General features: G+C 41.9%; 1 protein-coding gene across 3 annotated transcripts in view; it reads left to right on the plus strand.

The window, feature by feature from the left end:
* PPARGC1A (PPARG coactivator 1 alpha) overlaps positions 1 to 19,341 on the plus strand; it is a 371,225-nt gene that overhangs the window by 305,335 nt on the left and 46,549 nt on the right. For all 3 annotated transcript variants that reach the window (XM_086747406.1, XM_086747408.1, XM_086747407.1), the window contains exon 2: positions 3,312 to 3,491. In XM_086747406.1, coding sequence (XP_086603532.1) covers positions 3,312 to 3,491 — 180 coding nt within the window. The remainder of the gene's footprint in view (positions 1 to 3,311; positions 3,492 to 19,341) is intronic.

Genomic DNA, 19,341 nt, shown 5'->3' on the forward strand with positions numbered 1-19,341 from the left:
TCGGGGAATCACCTTTACCGATCTAAAATATCGCAAGCACCAGGTACTGGAGGCAGCTTTCATTTTTTGACTCATTAATGTTTGCTGTCAGCGTAAAATGTATTATATACTCGCTCACATAATGACAGGACGACGTGTTGCTTAATAAAGGCCTGCATCACTGTAGCTGATCAGCGTCCCCAGTGCTTCACAGCTTAATGAAGGTGATGTACAGTAAGGTTGGTGAGATTGATAGAGAGAATCCACATGGCACACATTCTGTCAAGTCTCTCTTTCTATCCTGAGTTCATCCCCTTGGCTGTTTGAAAAACTTGTTAAAAATAAAACACAGATTATATTTTCATTAATATAATTAATATGGCACAAGTCCAGTCTTCTTTTTTTCCCTTTTTTTTTTTTTTAAGTTTACCTTCAAAGGCACAAAAACGTCCAAAAGGTTAATGGAGAATTATACTTAATTATAATGATTCATTATCGTCAGTGCAGTTAAGCTAATTTATTGTTTGCGCCTGAACTAAGAGAAAAAAAGTCTGTTGGAGTGAAGTAACACACAGTAATTAGCCTTTTGTGTTTAGTGACTGCTTTATCCTCCTAAATGTTACTATAAAATTAAGGCTGTGGTTGTGGAATAACTATCATATCAAATAACGGTGGGAAGACAGTAAAATGTATGCTAGCAATGCAGGTGCACCTGTTACAGATGTATAGGCAAACAGTAAATATCAGCGTGTCAGATGAGGACAGTTTTAGGACTTGGAGTGTTAAATCTGGCATCATCCAAAGGCCAAATATAAATTAATAACAGGAACACTTGCTACTAATGTGTCTCAGATTAGAAGCATAATGTCATATTCAGAAACATTGATTTTATTATCATGTCAACATTGGCAAGAGCATATATACTTCATTTCAGCAATTACATTTTTTTTAGGTGACATTGCAGTCACTATAGGCAAATGAAAGCTACGATGAGCGGGATTTTTTTTAATACCATTGTTTGTGTTGCTTCAAAAGCCTGCTGTAGGAACTTAAAAATGCAGATTACCAAAAGTAAACATGTTTAAGTAGGTGGTTCAGAGGGTGAAGCTATTTTTACAAACGAAAGCAGTAACAGATCAGCAGGATACTTTAGAAGTCCATGGCGTCAGTTATAAGCTACTGACCTCCACAACACAAACCTGAGAATGATGCTGAGAATCTACCTTTTCAGTCAAAAACTAGATTATCCTTTAATGAGATCAGAGATTTCGGCCATGCATCAAGAAAGGTCATCTCTGCATTATAAGATCGCTGCCGGAAGGTTGTCTCTCGCACTAAAGAAAAGGGAACTCTCTAATTTCTTTCTTTCTTTTTTTTTTTTCTTTTTTCCCATGACCAACATAATGATAAAAAATTGTGTGCAGTGAAAATTACTTAAGTGGGGTTTTGACTTCTTAAAGTTCTGCAGCCCCTTAAATAATAGGAAGAGAAGCAACTGCTATTTCAGAGCCTCATTTTGCAACCTCTCGGCTCCCTTGCCCCTTGGCCTATTCCGTGATTATCTCGTAGTGTCTTGGTAGACATAGAAGTTGTCTGGTAAATTATAGCTCGCACCAGCTGCACTGAGTCTTTGTGCCAACAGACAAAATCTTCGCTCACAGCCGTGCTGCTGCATCCAGTCCGCGCACTGCAGACGCGCTGAGATTCCCAGGGACAAAAACCTCAATGAAATGCACCTTCAGCAGCTCCCGCTTGCATTATTGTAAAAGGCGGTCCTTGCGCGAGTGACATAACCCGTATTGAGCAATTCACATCCGTGGACACCGTGTTAGCGCCCTGCAGACATCCTTCTTCAGAAAGTGGCACTTTCTGGGTTGACTTCAGTCCAAATAGAAGTTTGGGAAATCATTCAAACCACCCAGTCAACTGACAGGAGTTGAGGAGGACCTGCTGTTGGCCATCCATTGTACAACACTAGAAATACGCAGGGTGGAAGCCCTCAGACTCAGTTGACTTTAAATGACTTTTAACCATTCAGCTCCTGGTGCCTTTGCATCTTTACGTGTGTTTTGCAGTGTATCCCTATCTATGTAGATGTTTGGAGACGACTTACAAGGGTACGTGGTACAGTGCAGGAAGAATTGCTTCATCAAGCCGCGTTGATGTATGAGACTTTGCTATTCGTCAGGCTGTTACTACGTGTTTTCTGTAATTAGGAAATTGTTTTGGTGGATACTCTTAACATTTCAGTTGCCATGTGAAAGTGGTTCTGTGTTACTAATTTTTTCTTATTTAGTAGGTCAGTCAATACCCTATCTAGCTTCATACTGGCATACAAAAGGACACTTACTCCAAGTTTCTTTGTATTTATCACTACTCTCTTCGTAAGTCATGGAGGCAAAAACATTTGGTGCTGCTAAAAAGGATCCATGTGGACTAGACTTTGTTTACTGCCTCAACCAAAATGTTTCACAGACCCTCTATGTTAGGATTATGGAATCAGAGGCTGCTGGAGGAGGAAAACTCATTTGGTTCTCTCACTGCAGCTGCTGTCTGGGGACACTTAGGAAGCTGTCTGGGACAATATACGTGTTCACACCAAGCAGGTGAAAGGCTGCGTGAACTAATGATGCCTGTCACCCAAAGGTGAACGTAGGGATATTTCAGAACACACTTCAGTTGCCAGGACCCTGACATGTAACGGGGTGGCTGTGATCTGTGCATCGTCGAGTGTGTCGGGGAAAGAGCACAGCAGCATCACTGACCTGTACTTTTTTATACCCATATGGTAGCCACCATCATGACTGACCTCAAGGATTACGGTGAGGATATGTAGAAGTGAAAGTGTGACTATCTCCAGCTTGAGCTAGCCTCCAGGGCTGAAGGCTGTAACAGGCTGTGCCTCTTTAACCTGAATGCATCAGGAAATGCGTGACAGACCTTGCCCAGAGGTATTCATCTGTAACTTCTACCTGCACTGGTTCACTCTGAAGCAGGAGGAGAATAAGGCCATGCTTTGGCCTCTGCTGTTGGATTTAACAAAGCTTTGAACACAATTGTTATCAGAGTATAGTGGGAAGGAAAGTCGTTGCCCCTGGACAGGGATGTGATAGAGAAGGCAACTTATGCCCTCCTGTTTCCCCCTCACCTTTGCATATTGTATAGAAATAACAATGATCTAATACTTACTGGGGTTTTTTTCCAGAAAACAAAGTCAATTCTAGTGACCCTGTGCCATAGCTTAATCGAGGCTTAACTCTTATCACATGATATTAAAGTTAATAGATTCTTGGTAATTAATGAAACTATTTCTGTGTTGCTGTTTCCTGCAGTGTGCTGCTCTGGTTGGCGAAGACCAGCCTCTTTGCCCAGATCTCCCAGAACTTGACCTCTCTGAACTAGATGTGAACGACCTGGATGCGGACAGCTTTCTGGGAGGACTCAAGTGGTACAGCGACCAGTCAGAGGTCATCTCCAACCAGTACAGCAATGAACCCGCCAATATATTCGAGGTAGGGCAAGGTGATGCAAATGCACATTGCAAAGTCCTTGCTTGCTTTTTTCCTGTGTTTTTTTAGCTTTGTGGACAACAGTTTTACTATTTTCCCCCATTAAGAGACAAAAAACATGGGTGATATCTGTTACAAGTTCTGACTGGTGCCCTCAATCCTGATGATCAAAACCAGGCTTGCAATCTGGAGAGAGGGAGGAAAAAAGCCTTGAAAGGAATTAAGTGGAACTTCTGATTTTTGAAAGTAAACGGCTAAAGAGTGCCTAGAGCACCCTGCCCTGTGGTGTCACAGCAAGGAGTTGCACAGTTGTCAGCTACAAAGAAGAACATAAGTCAAAATGTGTTTGTTTTCCACTTGCATTCACTGGCAAGAAGCAGAGTGCAGCACAGCAGCTAGCTGATGAGGAGCCAGAACATTTGTAGTAAAGGTTTTTACCACTCAGAGCATTACTGTGCAAGGCACTTGTACAGAAATTGAGAGGTCTTCGTAGTTGATGTATAGGGGAGAAGAAAGGTGGATGTGGCAGAGAAGGCAATGAGGACTGTCAGTAGCTCAGGAACCAGCACATCGTTTGGGATGTTTCATATATCTCCTGGTGGACAGCAGTCTTAAAGCAAAAGTTGAAGAGTGGTAGGAGGGATTTAAATGTTTTCTTTACAATTCTGCCTTGAGGATCAGGGTGTATGAGAGGGGGTTACAGTCTCTTTATCTCGGTTTCTAGTCTTTCTTTTGTCATGCAAAGCTTTCATGATTCTCCGCCGTGTGATTATGGGGCAACTATTCCCCTCCTGAACCCTAACTTCCTTCTGTGCTTGATGATAGAAGATGCCGTAGATCGTCCACTGACTGGGAAATTGGACACTAAATTGATTAGCTGGTGGGAAGACCTTGTGCAACAGTGTGCTACGAGTGCTGCCTCTCACGTGGCACGTACCACAGCTCCAGGAAGTATGGCTGGCTCGCTGGCTTGGGGAAGCCCCGAATTATCTCGGGGGCTGGAAAAGATTAACTGAAACAGTATAGTAAAATGTTTACCTAAGATGTCCTGAATTAAATTATTCTTTTTTTGTATACAGCTGTAAACCCCAGTGATCTCCCTGATGCAGATGAAGTTACTCTGGATTTTTACCAGTGTAACTGATAGCTGAAACTGGTCCTCTTTATTCAATTTCTATCATTTACACCCATGTAACTTGGAATTAATTTTATTCAAATCAAAATGAAATTATCCCTGCAAAGCCCTGTGCTTAGGCCCTCTTTCTTTCATTAGCTGTATAATGTTCCGTGCCTTGTTTTACAAAGTTTCCAAACCTTGTCTTGTTCTTGAATTGCAGTTGTATCGCCTTGGGCAGGGTACGGCATGTTGGTGTGTAAGTTTGAACGATCTGTGGCAGGGAGGCAGTGGGGCAGGGGACACATTTGCAGCTGGCATGAGAGAGAGTGGTTTTGCTTTTCTAATAACTGAGATGTATTTGTCCTCATTCGTTGAAAGCCAAATGAAGAGGCATTTTCCTTTTGGAAGAATCATTTGAAGATGCAGACTTTCAAAGTGTAAGTTCCAGATAAGTAATATAATTAAGCATCTACCAACTCTAAGCACGCAGATAGTTCCAGTAAAACCAGTGAAACTTGACCACAGGTTTGTTGCTTGCCCTGTGCGTAACTGCCTGCTGCAGAGGTGGCCACAGCTGCTGAGTACATAATTGTCTCAGATAGGTAGTGACGATTCCCCTACATGCCTTGCATAGGAATTGTCACTTGCTATATGAGACAATTCTCATTCTGAAAATCAAAGTATGTTGCAAACAGCGAGGCAGACAGATGAGCTTGCATGTAACCTTGTCAGGAGATGGTGACACGAGGTACTGGTGGTCATTGTGTGTAGCCTGTCACAGGCCCATTCGGGTGCTTCTGGGGAGGAGCAGCCCCAGTGTGAAGACACAGGTGGCATGCAACTGGGGGAATTCATCCAGGCAGCAACTAATAGGTCAGAAACAATAGTTTGGAAATTAAATACGCTGCTTCTTTCCTGATGGGTAAATTCTGTTATCCTCTTTGCAAACGCCTGGATTTCCTTGCACTCGCCAGCTTCACTTGCAGGCTGCGTCGCTGTTCCTGACAGCACCATTTGGCCCATGTTTACCTGTAGGGATGGACTGTGCTCTAATACCAGTTTGCAATACTGCAATGCAAAATTAGACTATTTTCATCTTCGTAGTGTGTTATATTTACATTTCTCGGTTGCTTGGCCTAAGAAGATGGAAACGAAACAGTTTTTTTCTCCTCCTATACATTAACTCTGTCCCCATTCTCCATCGTGCAGCTGGATACCTTGCATTATTTCTCACCTCTGACGCTCTGTAATGTGACGACTGGGGGTGCTCAAGAACAGAAGAAGATGTCTTCTTCCTCCAGAGACATCTCACATACTCTGCGAGGAACTATTTGTTTTAGCTGAGAGAATTGAAGTTTTGTGCGGTTTCCTATTTGGTAATCTCTCTCTTTTTCCATGCTGATCTGCATTAGCTTTTCTTTTTAAAGAAAATAATTTTTTTTTTTTAGTATTTTTCTCTCATATAGTCATGGGAGTAGTATATTTTATCTACTTAACCTTCCAGACGAGGCCTTGTCATACAGAAAGAGAAATACAGTCTATTTGGGATGGAAGGGAAAGAACCAGAATGGCAAATAAATGTTGGGAAGTACAAGAGAAACATTAGTTGCACAAGCTGTACAGTGTTAATGTCCAAACCTAACCTTGAATGAAACACACTCTGAGGTATGAATACAGTACACGTGGCATTGTTTAGGTGAGGGCCAGTGTTCAAAAGCCCTTTACAAAGTTCCCAGATGTTTTTGGTGCACTTTTTTTTTTTTTTTTTAAGAAAGGCTTGTATTTCAGAAAGTAAGTTTTCAGGCTTTCTGCAAATCATGTTCCTGGAAGCTCACTTGAGCCATGCACCCACAAGCTTAGACACTCCCAGTAGCACTGGGAGTCTCACGGACTAGAAATTATTAATAGTTATGGTAGCAACCAGGAGCCAAGTGAGATAAAAGTCCAATTAGTTTAGATAGTGTGTAACTGTTGAGTATAAATCCCTGCTCTCGTCTGCTTAGGTGTGATGAGATACTGGCCTTCACCCTGTTAAAGCAGGGTGTATTTTGTAGACGCACCTAATTCATCACTGCCTGATTCCACTCACATGCCAATGTAACTGACCCTAGTCCCGGATCAAGCCCGTACCGTCTGCCCCAGCGCGGAGGCTCTTCTTATCAATGTGTACATATGCATATTATGAACTAGTTGATTTCTTTATATTCACAGCGTGATCACTTCTGGTTTGCACCTAGTTTCTTTACCTGTTTTTCTGACTACTGGAAAGATAATATGAAGGAGTTCTTGCCCCTCAGGGCACTGTCTATTGACACAAGTTCATGCAAGTAAATAGTTAACAAGTCACCCAAGACCAGTTATTTAGATGGTTCACTGCATTGTTCACTCTCACGATTTGCTGTTGTGAAGAACTAGACTTTAAAAAATTGTATTTGCAAAAAAAAATTGATTCGGCTACTTTTAGAAAATCAAAATTAGTAGTTTTCTGTTCTCAAAGCCAATGCTATGTGAAAACATGAACAACAATACAGCTTAGTGTGGCACAAGTGAGAAGGCTTTTTGTTCATGAAAACTGTTGTCCCCTAAGGCTTCTTGAAATATATCGTACCCTATCATGTAAGGTTAGTCATATTTAAAATTATTTATAACCCATGTGTAGCATTGTGGAGAGAGAAGATATCTGCAGTGGATATATCTCTTTGTTGGCATTGCTTACAAATAACTGATCTTAAGAGAAAATGCAGCCCATAGATAGGCAATAACCTGTTAAACTATTATGATCTTGTCTAAAATTGTAAAGATTTATAAGTATGGTATTCTCATACTTGGCAAAACACTTCTTTTAGCCTTTAAAAAGATTTCAGAAAGCCCACATTCCTTACTTTTCTGTGGATTTCATTTGTTTACATAATTCTATATTCCAGAGAGATGCTTACCATATATGATGACTTCATTTTTAATTGATCTGTATAGATGTAGCCCAGGTTACTTTTCAGGACCATGCTATGTGCCGTGTATTTGGAAATAGGCTACTATGTTTTATTGTAGGCTGCCAAAAAATGCTGTATTACAAGCAATGAGAATGTGGAGAGAGAAAGAGATGCACAAAGAAATACATACTCTCTTGCCCCTGGCAGCAGGGAAATTCATGGAGATAAATGATTTCTTATTTGTTTGGAAGGGTTTGCATCAGGAAGATGAGGGTAGAGGGGAGCCTTAAACATCATCAGGGTAATTTGCATTGGTTCAGATTATAAACTCCCTCATGTTCTGTGGTGCTGCCAGTCTCTTTCACTATTTTAGGTTATTCATTCAAGGTTTGCAGCCAGATTGATTAATGAATTACCAGATCTTGCGTAAAATGACTTGGCCTGACTTTTAAACAACCACCAGTGTTTTCTTTGCCAGTCTTGTGACTGGTGTTAATGGGTTTCCAGAGAGCTGAGCCTATATAGACTTTCTGTACTGGCCTCCCCTAGCATTTTTTCCACTTTTTAATTTTCTCCAAAACTAGTAGCCCAGGGCAGGCAGTTCAAGGAGATATAATCTCGGGGAAAAAAAGACATAGTAGTCAAATCCTTGATGGCTGATGCCCTTCAGTGCCGAATCAGCATGATTTATCGTAGCCATCTATTCAGCACAACAGAGGCTGGAGGTGAGCTGCATGGTGTACCTCACACAATATGCATAACTAGAGCTCTGAACTTTGAAGGAAAGCCTCAGAGCTATTTGCAAAGTGCTGGTGCTTAGTGAATACTAAATTACATTTAGGAAATAGTCTACTGCTACCAGTTATACTTCATTTTTATTCTTGACACAGACACCTAAATCAGAGAACAGTAACATTTCAGAGATTATGGTAGCAGTTTGGGTATGTTCCAACACTATAATAGGATCAGAATTTTAAGGCCTTTTTTATTATTACCAATAGTCACTTAGTTTCTACTGCAGCGTACTTTGTAGGGAATTACAGCTTTTACTAAAAAGATTAAAATGCTATTATGCAAATGATTGCAGTATGTTATTATGTTTACAAATTAACATCCATGGCTCAACACACAAATTAACTAACTATTCCATCTATATTATTAAGGATTTAATAAAGTAACTGTTGATAAAAATGAGGAGCTTGGAACAGTTAATAGGAACTGATTGTGATTTAACATAGAACTTAAACATTGTGTTTAATGTTCTAGATGGTATAATGGCAGAATAAAGCTTATCAAAGTGCTTAAAAGAAGGGAGATTGTGTGACCGGCATAGCAGCATGTCTGAGGCCTGAGAGAGCACAGACTAAATAGCTCTGGGCACAGGCAGCGTATCAGTGAAGCTGAAGCGGGCACAGGACCATCTCCTATCAACATGTAGTTTCCTGCTCTAATAAGTAGATTTTTTTTTTTTAATTCAGATTCATACACATTGAATGTTTTACATGATAAGCACACGTAGAGTACTTGGGAACTTGTATCCCTCTAAAATGCATCCTGTAATGAAATGCTTCTATGGCAAATGGGATTTCACTGCAGAGAGTATCGCTGCGTGGCAGAAAAAGGGACGGCTGAGTTCAGGCTGAGATGGCTTTACAAACAGCGCTGCAAATTGCTATTCCTAGCAGTTCATAAGAGATCATAAAAGCAAACAGATAAGAGCTACTGAGGGCCTAGAGAAATGAATGTACAGTATGTGGCTACAGGATAGATTTAGTAGGGAAACAGACAACATTATAGGTTTAATACAACAATAAACATAAAAGGCAAAAGATGCAGATTTGGGATAGGAGACTTTACAAGAACAATAAAAGGTAAGAATGTATCATGAAAACTACTTGTGAGACTAGTAGAACTGAGGGAAAGACCCTCAGTTCCCGGGGTAGAAAATATCGGAGGCTGGGCGCAAGTGCCAGAATTTTTATATTCCTAATGAAGCGATGTCACGTTTCTTGTACATTCGAATGCGTTACCCTTGCTAGTGTCTCTGGCCTGACTCAGGTTTCTGCATCTGCTGAATAGGAGACCAGCACAATAACATTACATCGATGGGGATGATGTATGTAAACTATAATCTATGACTAGCTATGCTGACATTTTAAAAGGCTCAAACAGTAAGTGCAATTTATTTTACTCAAAGCAGCTGCTATGTAACTGGGAAGAGTTTATGCAAATACTCTGTATCTAGCACTAGCACGGTGTGCTGCTGTTCCCTTTTCTTTCCCGCTTGGACAAACTACAAACTGTCTAAACACGTCTCTGTTTTAATGCAAGAACCTTGCATGTTGGTTGAAACCTTCAGGCGGGAAAGAAGTCCCAAAATGAGCAAAACTCAATTGCTTTGAGAGCTTATAGTTTGATGTATGAGGCCACCAAGACCATTCCGCAGGCGCGCGATCAGGAAAATGCAACTGATCCCCTTCGCAGTCCCATTAAGGAGATATTTCACCTGGGGCAGCCGCGGCTTGAGATACTCTTGGTGTCTGCGCTCTGCTGAGCACCTGTCCTTTTTGCAAGAGGGAAGACTAACACTCACCAGCACAGTAGTCAGCTAATTAGGTCATTAGATGAATGTCTTGGCCTGTGTTAAAACCAGCCCTTGAGGACACTGTGTAACACTGTGTTCCCACTGGCTACGTATCTAAATACAAACTGGTGTCAGCTGCCACACAGACAAAAATGTAATAGCCTCCTTTCACAGAGGTCATCTTAAATCCACTTTGGTCACAGTCACACTCCACATCTGTTTTAGTGAGATGCGGCTTCTTAAGGTGGCATTTGGACTTCATAAGCACGCAAACAACCGAGCTATAAATTGCTACTGCCGGAGTTATTTTGAATAAGTGTATACTGTTTCATATTTATAATGGTGAGGCTTCATAATATTCACAGTGAATATATAACACAGATCAGTTCAACAAGCATGAAATTGTATGTTGTCAACTTGTCACATAAATAGAGCCATATTCTAGCTTACGATAATGTTGAACTAAATATTTTCTCCCTAGAACTGCAGAGAGGGTCGCAAAAAAGTGGGACAGTGGCTCTGTCTTTTGTTAGAAAAACACTCACGGAGACATTGCTAGTGGGAAGTAAATATTTCTGATAAGATTTCTTCCCCATTTGCTTAACAACAGCAACAGAAAGTTTGTCTTTCTTAGGCGAATACTAATTGGCTGAACTGTTAAATTTATTTCTCCTACTGGTTTTATTTCTAATGTAACCTTTTTTCTTTTTTTTTTGTTGTTGCTATTTTTGCACGGTGCATCATTGCTAATTGCTACTAAATGCTCCATCTTAACCCTGGCATGCTCTTTCCCTGCTGCCCCATCCCACTTAACATTAACTCAGGCCCATACCATTACAGAAGGATAAAATCATAGCGAGGCTTAATTTAGGATTTTTTTTTTTTTTCTTAGTGCTGCTAACCGTCATGCACGTGTCGGTCAGGAGGAGGAAGTTGCACAAAGCAAATTTGTTGCAGGGAGAAAGTTTTGGTACTGAATCGTGTCAGACTTATTTTTTTCTCATGAGCAGAAAAAAATACAAGGAAGAGAGTGTGTGTATGTGCCTGAGAAAACTTAACCACTTGTGGCTCTCGTTATATTACAGTGATTAATACCTAGATACGCCAGCAATTTGCAGCCTTTCTGGAGGAGTGCCCCCTGCCAGCTTTTTGAGCCTTTTTTTCTCCAGTGTCTGATTTTTATTTCGATGTGCAGGTGCATACGGGTTTGTAATGCCTCTGTTTGCAAGTGACAGACTGCAGCATCGGTGTGCGCAGGCGTCTGACGGTGTGTGCACGCACGCTCAGCTGTGGAGGCTGGTCTCAAGTCTTGGTGGAAATCAGCCCCTTTGCAACGCCTGGTTGGTGGCTTTGGCTGAGTTTTCTGTACTGACACAATGGAGCAACAGCCTTGCTTCGTAATGATTGAGAAATTAATTAGCACTTTGTGGTGGTGATGAGTCTGAAGGCCATGACTGGAGTTCACTTTTTACCACATGCAGTAATCACTGGGTTTTGTTTATGAAAGCACAAAACCAAAACCTATTGAGATTTTGGTGTTGTCACGAAGCCTGAGCTGTGTGGTGCACTGGAATAATACTTCCATTTCCTCACATACATCTGTGCTTTTGTGCTTTACTGTGAGTAACACAATGGGGTGCTGGTCCATAATGAGTACTCCTAATCGCTAAGACGATAATCAGAAGAACAGACTATTTTCTGTGAGGAGCCATGGTGGCAGCCTTGGGCAAGTGTTGTTGACTTGTTGATTTATGACAGCTTTGAGTTGCCTGAATTGCTGACAGCCATCTAGCTCATCCCATGAAGTTCAGGAGGATCAGCCCTTCCAAGCACGTTACAGGGTTAGAGGTGTCAAACAAGCAGAGAGAACTACACCTCTACACTTCTGTCTGCTGCCACATCTGCTCCTTGAGGGCTCAGCGATATTAAATCTTTATATGGATTTAGAGGAGCAGCCCATCAAGTGGTCTGATGGACTGCAAATCTCTCCTACAGGAGATATGCTTGACTGAAAATAGAGAAATTGAGTGGAAGCTTGTTTCCCACCCGAGAGATTACTTGCAAGGAGGACATGGTAATAGTTACCTGGAGGATTGGTTTGGTCAGAGGAACGTTCTACTTCTCCATGAGCTGCTAGAAGAAACAATGGGAGTTTTCTGCTGGAATAGCAGTTCTCCTGGAGGGAACTCGAAAGTGTTTCTGAAAGTACTCCTACAGCTTTGTGAAAAAAAAAAGAACAATTATTGTTCTCCCAAGTTGCTGTTTAAGCAGTGACATAATGATTCAGGGACTGCATCAGAGAGCACAGGTAATAAACGTTAGAAAGTGAGACTTTTCACTGGGATTTTCACTTTGATGAGAATGCTGTGGGCTTGCACGTTTCCGCAGAGCAGTCAGTGACCCTAAGTAAAAAGCAGTATGGTGAGAGTTTTAAAAGTCTTCTAGTATTCAGGTTTGCCTTAACTATAGATTCTCCAGGAGGCATGTCTATATATAGCAAGAAGCCCATCATGGCCAAATCCTAGTTTTCAGAGGAAGATGGGTGGCAGGCAAGAGTGTTCTCAGTCGGGCCTCAGTTTCCATGTCAAATTTTCATATAAAGAAACCTGCCTCTTGGGCTAGTCTTAGGTTCCACAGGTCCTAGCTTGTTCATTTTCACAGGCTGGTTGTCAAACTAGTGAAATCTTAAAGCTGTCAGGTAAAAAAGGATGTATATACAATTATTTTAATATCATTTTAATAAACAAAAACCTAAGTGCATGCTTATTGACCTCTGGTTGGATGTGTCCTGTAAGGCATTTGACCCTCCGGGCACGCACAAAAGGAGCAATAGGCTTTTATTTCTACTGTCTTGGGGAAACTTATGCATTTTTGAAATTCTCTTTATGGTTTTGTGTTTGCTTTGCTTTTTTCCCCCGCCAGTACTGGTGTGGATTTTCTTGTCTGTATCGACTGTCCTTAAAAGCCCAAGAAGCACTCTTCACACTAGTATGAAGAGATCAGGCAAAACATCACCAATTGTCACCTCAATTGCATCTGGAGAAAAGCCAGAAAAACTTGTAGGGTTGGTTTTTTTTAAGGCGTAAGAAAATATCACATGGTCCTTAGCACTACAGAGACATTCATCCATTTCCAGTGAAAGGGTGTCAAACTGTGTCTGCTTGTATGTGATGGGAGTGTTGCCATCTCTTGTCATTTTCTTTGCTGTTGATCCCACTCTCGTATAGGAAGGGTCAGGTCAAATGCCTCTCTGAAGACCAGGTCTCCCATTTGCAGCAGGAAATCTCTCAGGCGGAGAGGATAACGTTACAAAACAGAGGCTAACATTACAAAACAGCTCTGCTGCCTCTGGCACAGTCTAGAGCATCACAGACCAATAACTCCTATCATGTCACTCTTGCAGCACCTTATTATCTATGTTTTTCTGTAAATCCGATCTGAGAGTGTCATTACCAGTTTCAGGTAGGTGAACACCATCTGGGTGAAATAACCATGTGCCAGTGATGGGCTGGAGGGGGCTCTTGTTAGTTAATCATCCCTACCTTCCCTTTGATGAGTTAATTTGTCTGTTGAGCCATGGAGGAGCCCCCAAGAGCTCCCAGGAGCCTCTTGTTAAAATTCTGCCGACAAATGGGAAGACAGGGATGATTTCACTCCTTTTGCTGGAGCCTGTGCTATCTATGATATTGCTAAATCATCCATAATACATAACTTTCTGTGCAATCTTTTTGTTACAGTTCTGGCGGCACATTACTTCTTTGTGCATTTACTTTTTAAATATTGTCACTGCATACCTAACCCTCCTGAAAAAAATCTCATCCGATGAATTAGGGTTAATTGCAGTACTTCCATGTGGCCTTTTGGTACCTGACCCACCAGGTTCCTGGGCTGTGATAGCAGACCATACTCCTATTTATTTATTTATTTTCAGTTCTTAACACAGTCCTTATTTGCTTGTCTTGTGGTAATGCCTAAAAACCATGTGGTATGGGGAAAGTCTCTTTGTACTAGTGTACAGTCTCTCTGTACTAGTGGCCAGCCTCTCCCTGTTTTATGGTGTGCAGTTTGAAGTCCTTGGAAGGAGCAAAGGTAGTGAAAGAAGAAAGACCTAGTCCTTGGGGCTTGTGAGTGAAGATAAACTCAAATTATTCTTCCTTTAGAGGCCTGGGATTACTGTTGTCTAAATGGACTCCTCTTCTTCCTCCCAGCCCGTGGGAGACAGTTACAGCCTGCTGAGCTTCCCTAGCCAAAGGAATGAAGTTCTAACCTGCAACACAGCTAGGAGATGCTAGCTTGAAGTTGCAGTGTCTCATCAGGATTTGAGACTACCAGACGTGGGGAGAAGCTTCCTTAAGTAATGCATCCCAACATGGACACTTCCTTATCTCCACACCTCAGAAGAAGTAGTATTGAATTTTAATTTTTTTAAAAACCCAAACAAAAACCTCCAAAAGACTAGGAAGCTAAGAAATACTGTCATGTGGAAGATGCTCTGCTCAGACAGGACTTGTTAGCTCTGATACAGTGCTCTTTCAGCCAGATCAGGCCTAGCTCTTGCAAGGCTGTAAGTAAGCTTCTGCATAGTGCTGACAGGTGCTGTGGGTGGACTTATTAGCTTTCGGTCAATATTGATATTTCTTCTAGGCTCTATTCTGAGAGAGAGCAAACCTCTCCTGCAGCAACACAGGGAAAGTGATGGAGGGACACTGGAGTAAATCTGGAAGAGTCAGTTGGGATCCTGCTGGATTATGAGCTCTGGCTAGAGGTGACCATAATATACCAACCAAGTTTCTGCAGAGTTACTCAGCGTCTCTGTATTGTGTTTTCAGAGCTGGGTTGGGAAGGATTATTTGACTGTGTCCTGTGCAGGCTCAAATGGTGTCCAAGAATCTGTGCTCTGCTGTGACTGCCCAAGGAGCTTCCCTGGAGTACCAAGGAGCAGGAATTACGTTGAGATCTCCACAATGAGTCAGTTCAAGTCCAGTATGGTCTAATAGGCCATAGAGGGCTAATTCTCCACTGGACCATCAGCAACACCTTGACACCCTGCTCCTGGGACTTGCAGCACTGTGAACACAGTCCAGATACACTTGAACTGCCTCTCTGTGGACCCTGTCTGGACCCAAGAGGGCTTGTATGGGTAGCTCTGTGCTGCGTAGAGGTGGTTGTTCTCTTTCTAGATCTCTCACAAGAATAGACTTGTGAAACTTTGATTTTTAGACCCAAAGCTAAAGAAGGAAAAAGACCTTTCCCTAAACCTCAATCTATAGTAGTTCCTATTTCCTAATCCACGTTTTCGAAAATTGTGTGTAATATGTTCTTAAAGATGTGCCTTGGCCTAACAGGCATGTCAGAAACTACTTAGAAAATGGCTTTTGTGGGTACTGTGCTTTCCTGTCAGTCCAGCTTGAAATGTCTAGGAATGCTGCCTTCTCAAGCCTGTTACTCCAAGTTGCACCACGCACGTAGCAGGAACCTCAAACTGGACCCTTCTGCTTGATCTCCCGTTATTCCCTCCTACGCAATCACTCCAGCTTGCCTGCCATCACTATAATGTTAGCTATTTGCCACAGCTTCCATCAACTTGCTGTTTTCCCCAACTCAAATTCACAAGGATGAACAAAAAATCCACTCATGTCTCTTGTCCTTCCCTACACCTACTTCTGGGAGTGCAATGACAGATACCAGTTTTATTGTGTGCCAGTGTTACCGCTCTGTTTACAGCAGATTTAAGAGTTTACATTAGGCCACAGTGTTATCTTCCAGTTTTCCTAATTCTATCTGCTGGCAATCCCCGCTATGTGGTTGGGGTGGCTGCCCCTGTCCTAAAGGAATTTGTGTCAATTTCTGCGGGGACAAATCCTCCCTGCGCTAAACCGCTTTGCAGTATTTGCTCAAACTGAAATTTTGACAAAGATGTTCTGTCCACATCCACCAAAAGAGATTGCGTTTTTTTTCAGATGCGCTTGGAGGTAGATGCGTTGGAAGCTGCCTGTACCTGGCTGATAAGTGAGACTGAGCATCTATGTAGCACGATCCATGCCCTTTTCTAATTTGTCTTTGAATGACAAATGTATCTTCACTGAGTCAGCAAAAGTAGAACTACAGTGCAACTATGGTAGAACTCATTGCCCTTCTATCCCTTTTAACCAAGTGGTTAGGTTTTCACAATTCCTCCCAAAAATCAGTCTTTAAAGGAGCTCTTATAAAGACATCCCTCAAATGTATTGTCGAGAACTGCATTGTATTGTCTAGTCATTTCTGATCAAGACTCATCATGTGCTATTATTTCTTTAGAATCTCTCCTTAACCATACTGGTATATTCCCAATTTAAAAAAAAAAAAGAATTCAAATATTTGTGAAAATCAACGTTCCAGGGATTTTGAGATAGTCCACGTCAGTCCTCATCACTGTTGCTCCTAGGGAGTCAAATCTAAGAGTTGAGTGTGGCTGACCTCAAAAAAATAAAAGCAATTTTCATTGCAAACTACTGCATTTTACGCAGGAACCATGCACAAGTTAGCCCAGGTTCTCTTGAGAGGTTTTAAGACGAGAAATCAGTCAAATTTTGCATGGCTTCAGTTTTCATTATGAGTGCTCTGTTCAGTTCTAAAATGATATCTTTTTTTTGACTTTGCAACAAATAACTGTGTGTGTGAGGAAGATCGCAGGACAATAGTGTGGCGTAATAACATGCTTACCTTCAACAGCAAAGGAGTCAAAATGCTCATAGACTTGGAATGAAAACCTACAAAATACTACTGACTGCTGTTTACATATTTGAATCCATCTGAATTGTTTCTGTGCAAAGAAGATGTGTCCCCTGGTGCCAGACTTGTACACTCCAAAATTCTTGGAGATACCTACCTCCTACTTCTTGAATACTTGTACCCTTGGATATGTGCAGGTGTCCTTTCTGGTCCTGAATGCTACTCAACTAATGAAGGATCGGGGCCACTTCACCTGATGTTCTCCCCCTCTGGAATCCAGTAATTGTTTTGCATCAGGGCGTAATTGTACCTATAGGTATTAGACAAACCCACTAATTCAGACTCTCTGGCTCTTGAGTATCTTCCCAAATTGCATTCCATGATCTGGTTAGATTATATCTTATCTCTAACCTTCTTGCTTCAATAAACACACAATATCTAGCCTGTCTTCTCCCACCATATACACAAGGAGAATCATCAGGACTTAATCTGTTGCCGGTGTTAATGGCACAATTGCTCATTCTAATTCCAATTCACTCTGCCTGATATCTCACAAATGCCTTTGTGAAAGTATTTTATCCCTGATCCTGTGCCAAAGACACTTTCTTCCTCTGTCACTGCTGTCTGACTTCCTATGAACATCGTGATGACCTTTGCAGGCTGTGGTGGATGACAGAGTCTTTCATACAAAAGTCCGCAAACGAGTGCCACATCTCAGGCTGTCACTTCAGCTCAAAAGGTCCCTAACAGCAGATCCCTGATCTTCAGCTCTTAAAACTATAGCCAGAAAGTGTAGTCTCTTCACTGGCAAAAGAAAAGAATCAAAAAGTATACAGTAAAAAGGGGGGGCTGCAGTGCAACAGTGTTTTTTCTCTATTTCTGTCTGGAAGATGGTCTCATGTTGCAGACACTCTGTGCACTGTCCTCCCACCAGCTCGGCTCCTTGGGGACTGCATGCAACAAATGTGCCATCATGGCAGGCTGTTGGGGATGAACAGGGGTTGCTTTTATGAATATTTTTGTTTCTAAGTACCATCCAAATTATAAAGTAAAGTATTTTCCTACTTGGCTTATAGTAATTTGGGAATCTTTGAGATAAGTTCTGCTGAACCCTCAGTTCACTTTCTCCTGCTTATCTTTCCTTGGGGCAGACCTGTCTGTGTGACTATCTGTACAGATAATGATTTACCCAGCCTGCTTTGGATGTTTTCTGAGTTTTATCTTCCCCGAGTAAGTTGCACAAAGAGAGGGCCCCACTTAATACATTTTGTGAGCCTTTTGATTTTTCCAAGACGCTTGCTGAATTACTGTTCTGTTATAGCCTCTTCCTTCTGTGCTTTCGGGAGCTGGCCCAGTTTATAGTCTACACAGTCTCTGTGCTCGCTTTTGAACTCACTCATGACCGTGTGGTTCAAACTTGCCTCCTTTGCTGTAGCACGCTGGGATTCTCCCTGACGTCTGCTACGTCATACAGATATCCTGTGACTTTCTGGTATGGAGGTACATCTGACATTCTGTCTTTGTTCTCTTGTGGCCATTCACTACTGTCTCTGTGTTAACTTTCTCTGGAAAACTCTGTTCTGGAATGTCAGTAATAAGTGAGCAAATATGATGGGGACTTTTTCTGTACAAAAAATGGCAAAATCACCAGGTTCCGTGAATGCACAAAATGAGCCTCCCCCCTTAGTTGTGTTGCTATGACCCCAGCCCTCGACAGCCATTTTTTAGTCCTCTTCTGTCAACTAGAAGTTTGGCTACAAGTGCTTTGGGACAAGGACTGTGTGCACCGTTGGCATCTGTGGAATGTTGTCCGCTGCTTGGAAGGGCAGACTTGTGTTGCTGGTTGGAGCCCTGCTCTCCACTGTGCTCAAGGGTGTTCTCTGGCCTGGAGAAGTTAACTAATTTCTGCACATCAAATTCCCTGCTATGAAATGAGGATTATAATCCTCCTTTCTTGGTCCTGTCTGTTTGAACTGTCAATACTTTCTGCAGATATTTTTCCTTACAAAGTGACTGGAGATTGTTCAGTGCCATAGGACTATTGTCTTGGTAGTGCTAGAGTAACACTTAACCAGAAGAAATTTAAATTGCAGGGGGAAAGGCTGAGAAATAGATGGCTAGAATCACGGAGTGCATATTTTCAAAGGCAAAGTTTGCTCAGCAGCCAGGTGACAACAGACATGTTGTTTATTTGACAGAGAGGCTGTGAACTTAACTCCTGACTCAAAAAGAAAACTTGCTTCCCAAATGAAGACATATGGAGGGTTTTAATGGCAGTTGCAAGACGTGTGGCTAGGTTATGCCATTCTACGTGAGCTTACAAAGGCACTGTAAGCCTGATTCACTGAGAGGATCTGTGAATTCCACCACTATTTAAGAGTGAAAACATTTCTCACCCTGAGAAGAGAGTAAAAGAAAAATTACATTGGAGAGGACGGGCTCTGCTAGCTCCATAGCAGTCGGATGCAACGTCTGCCCAGTGAGGAAAGGAAATTCATGGTTGGGTCTTAG

This window comes from Chlamydotis macqueenii, chromosome 4, assembly GCF_036417535.1.
Source record: "Chlamydotis macqueenii isolate bChlMac1 chromosome 4, bChlMac1.mat, whole genome shotgun sequence".
Lineage (NCBI taxonomy): Eukaryota > Metazoa > Chordata > Aves > Otidiformes > Otididae > Chlamydotis > Chlamydotis macqueenii.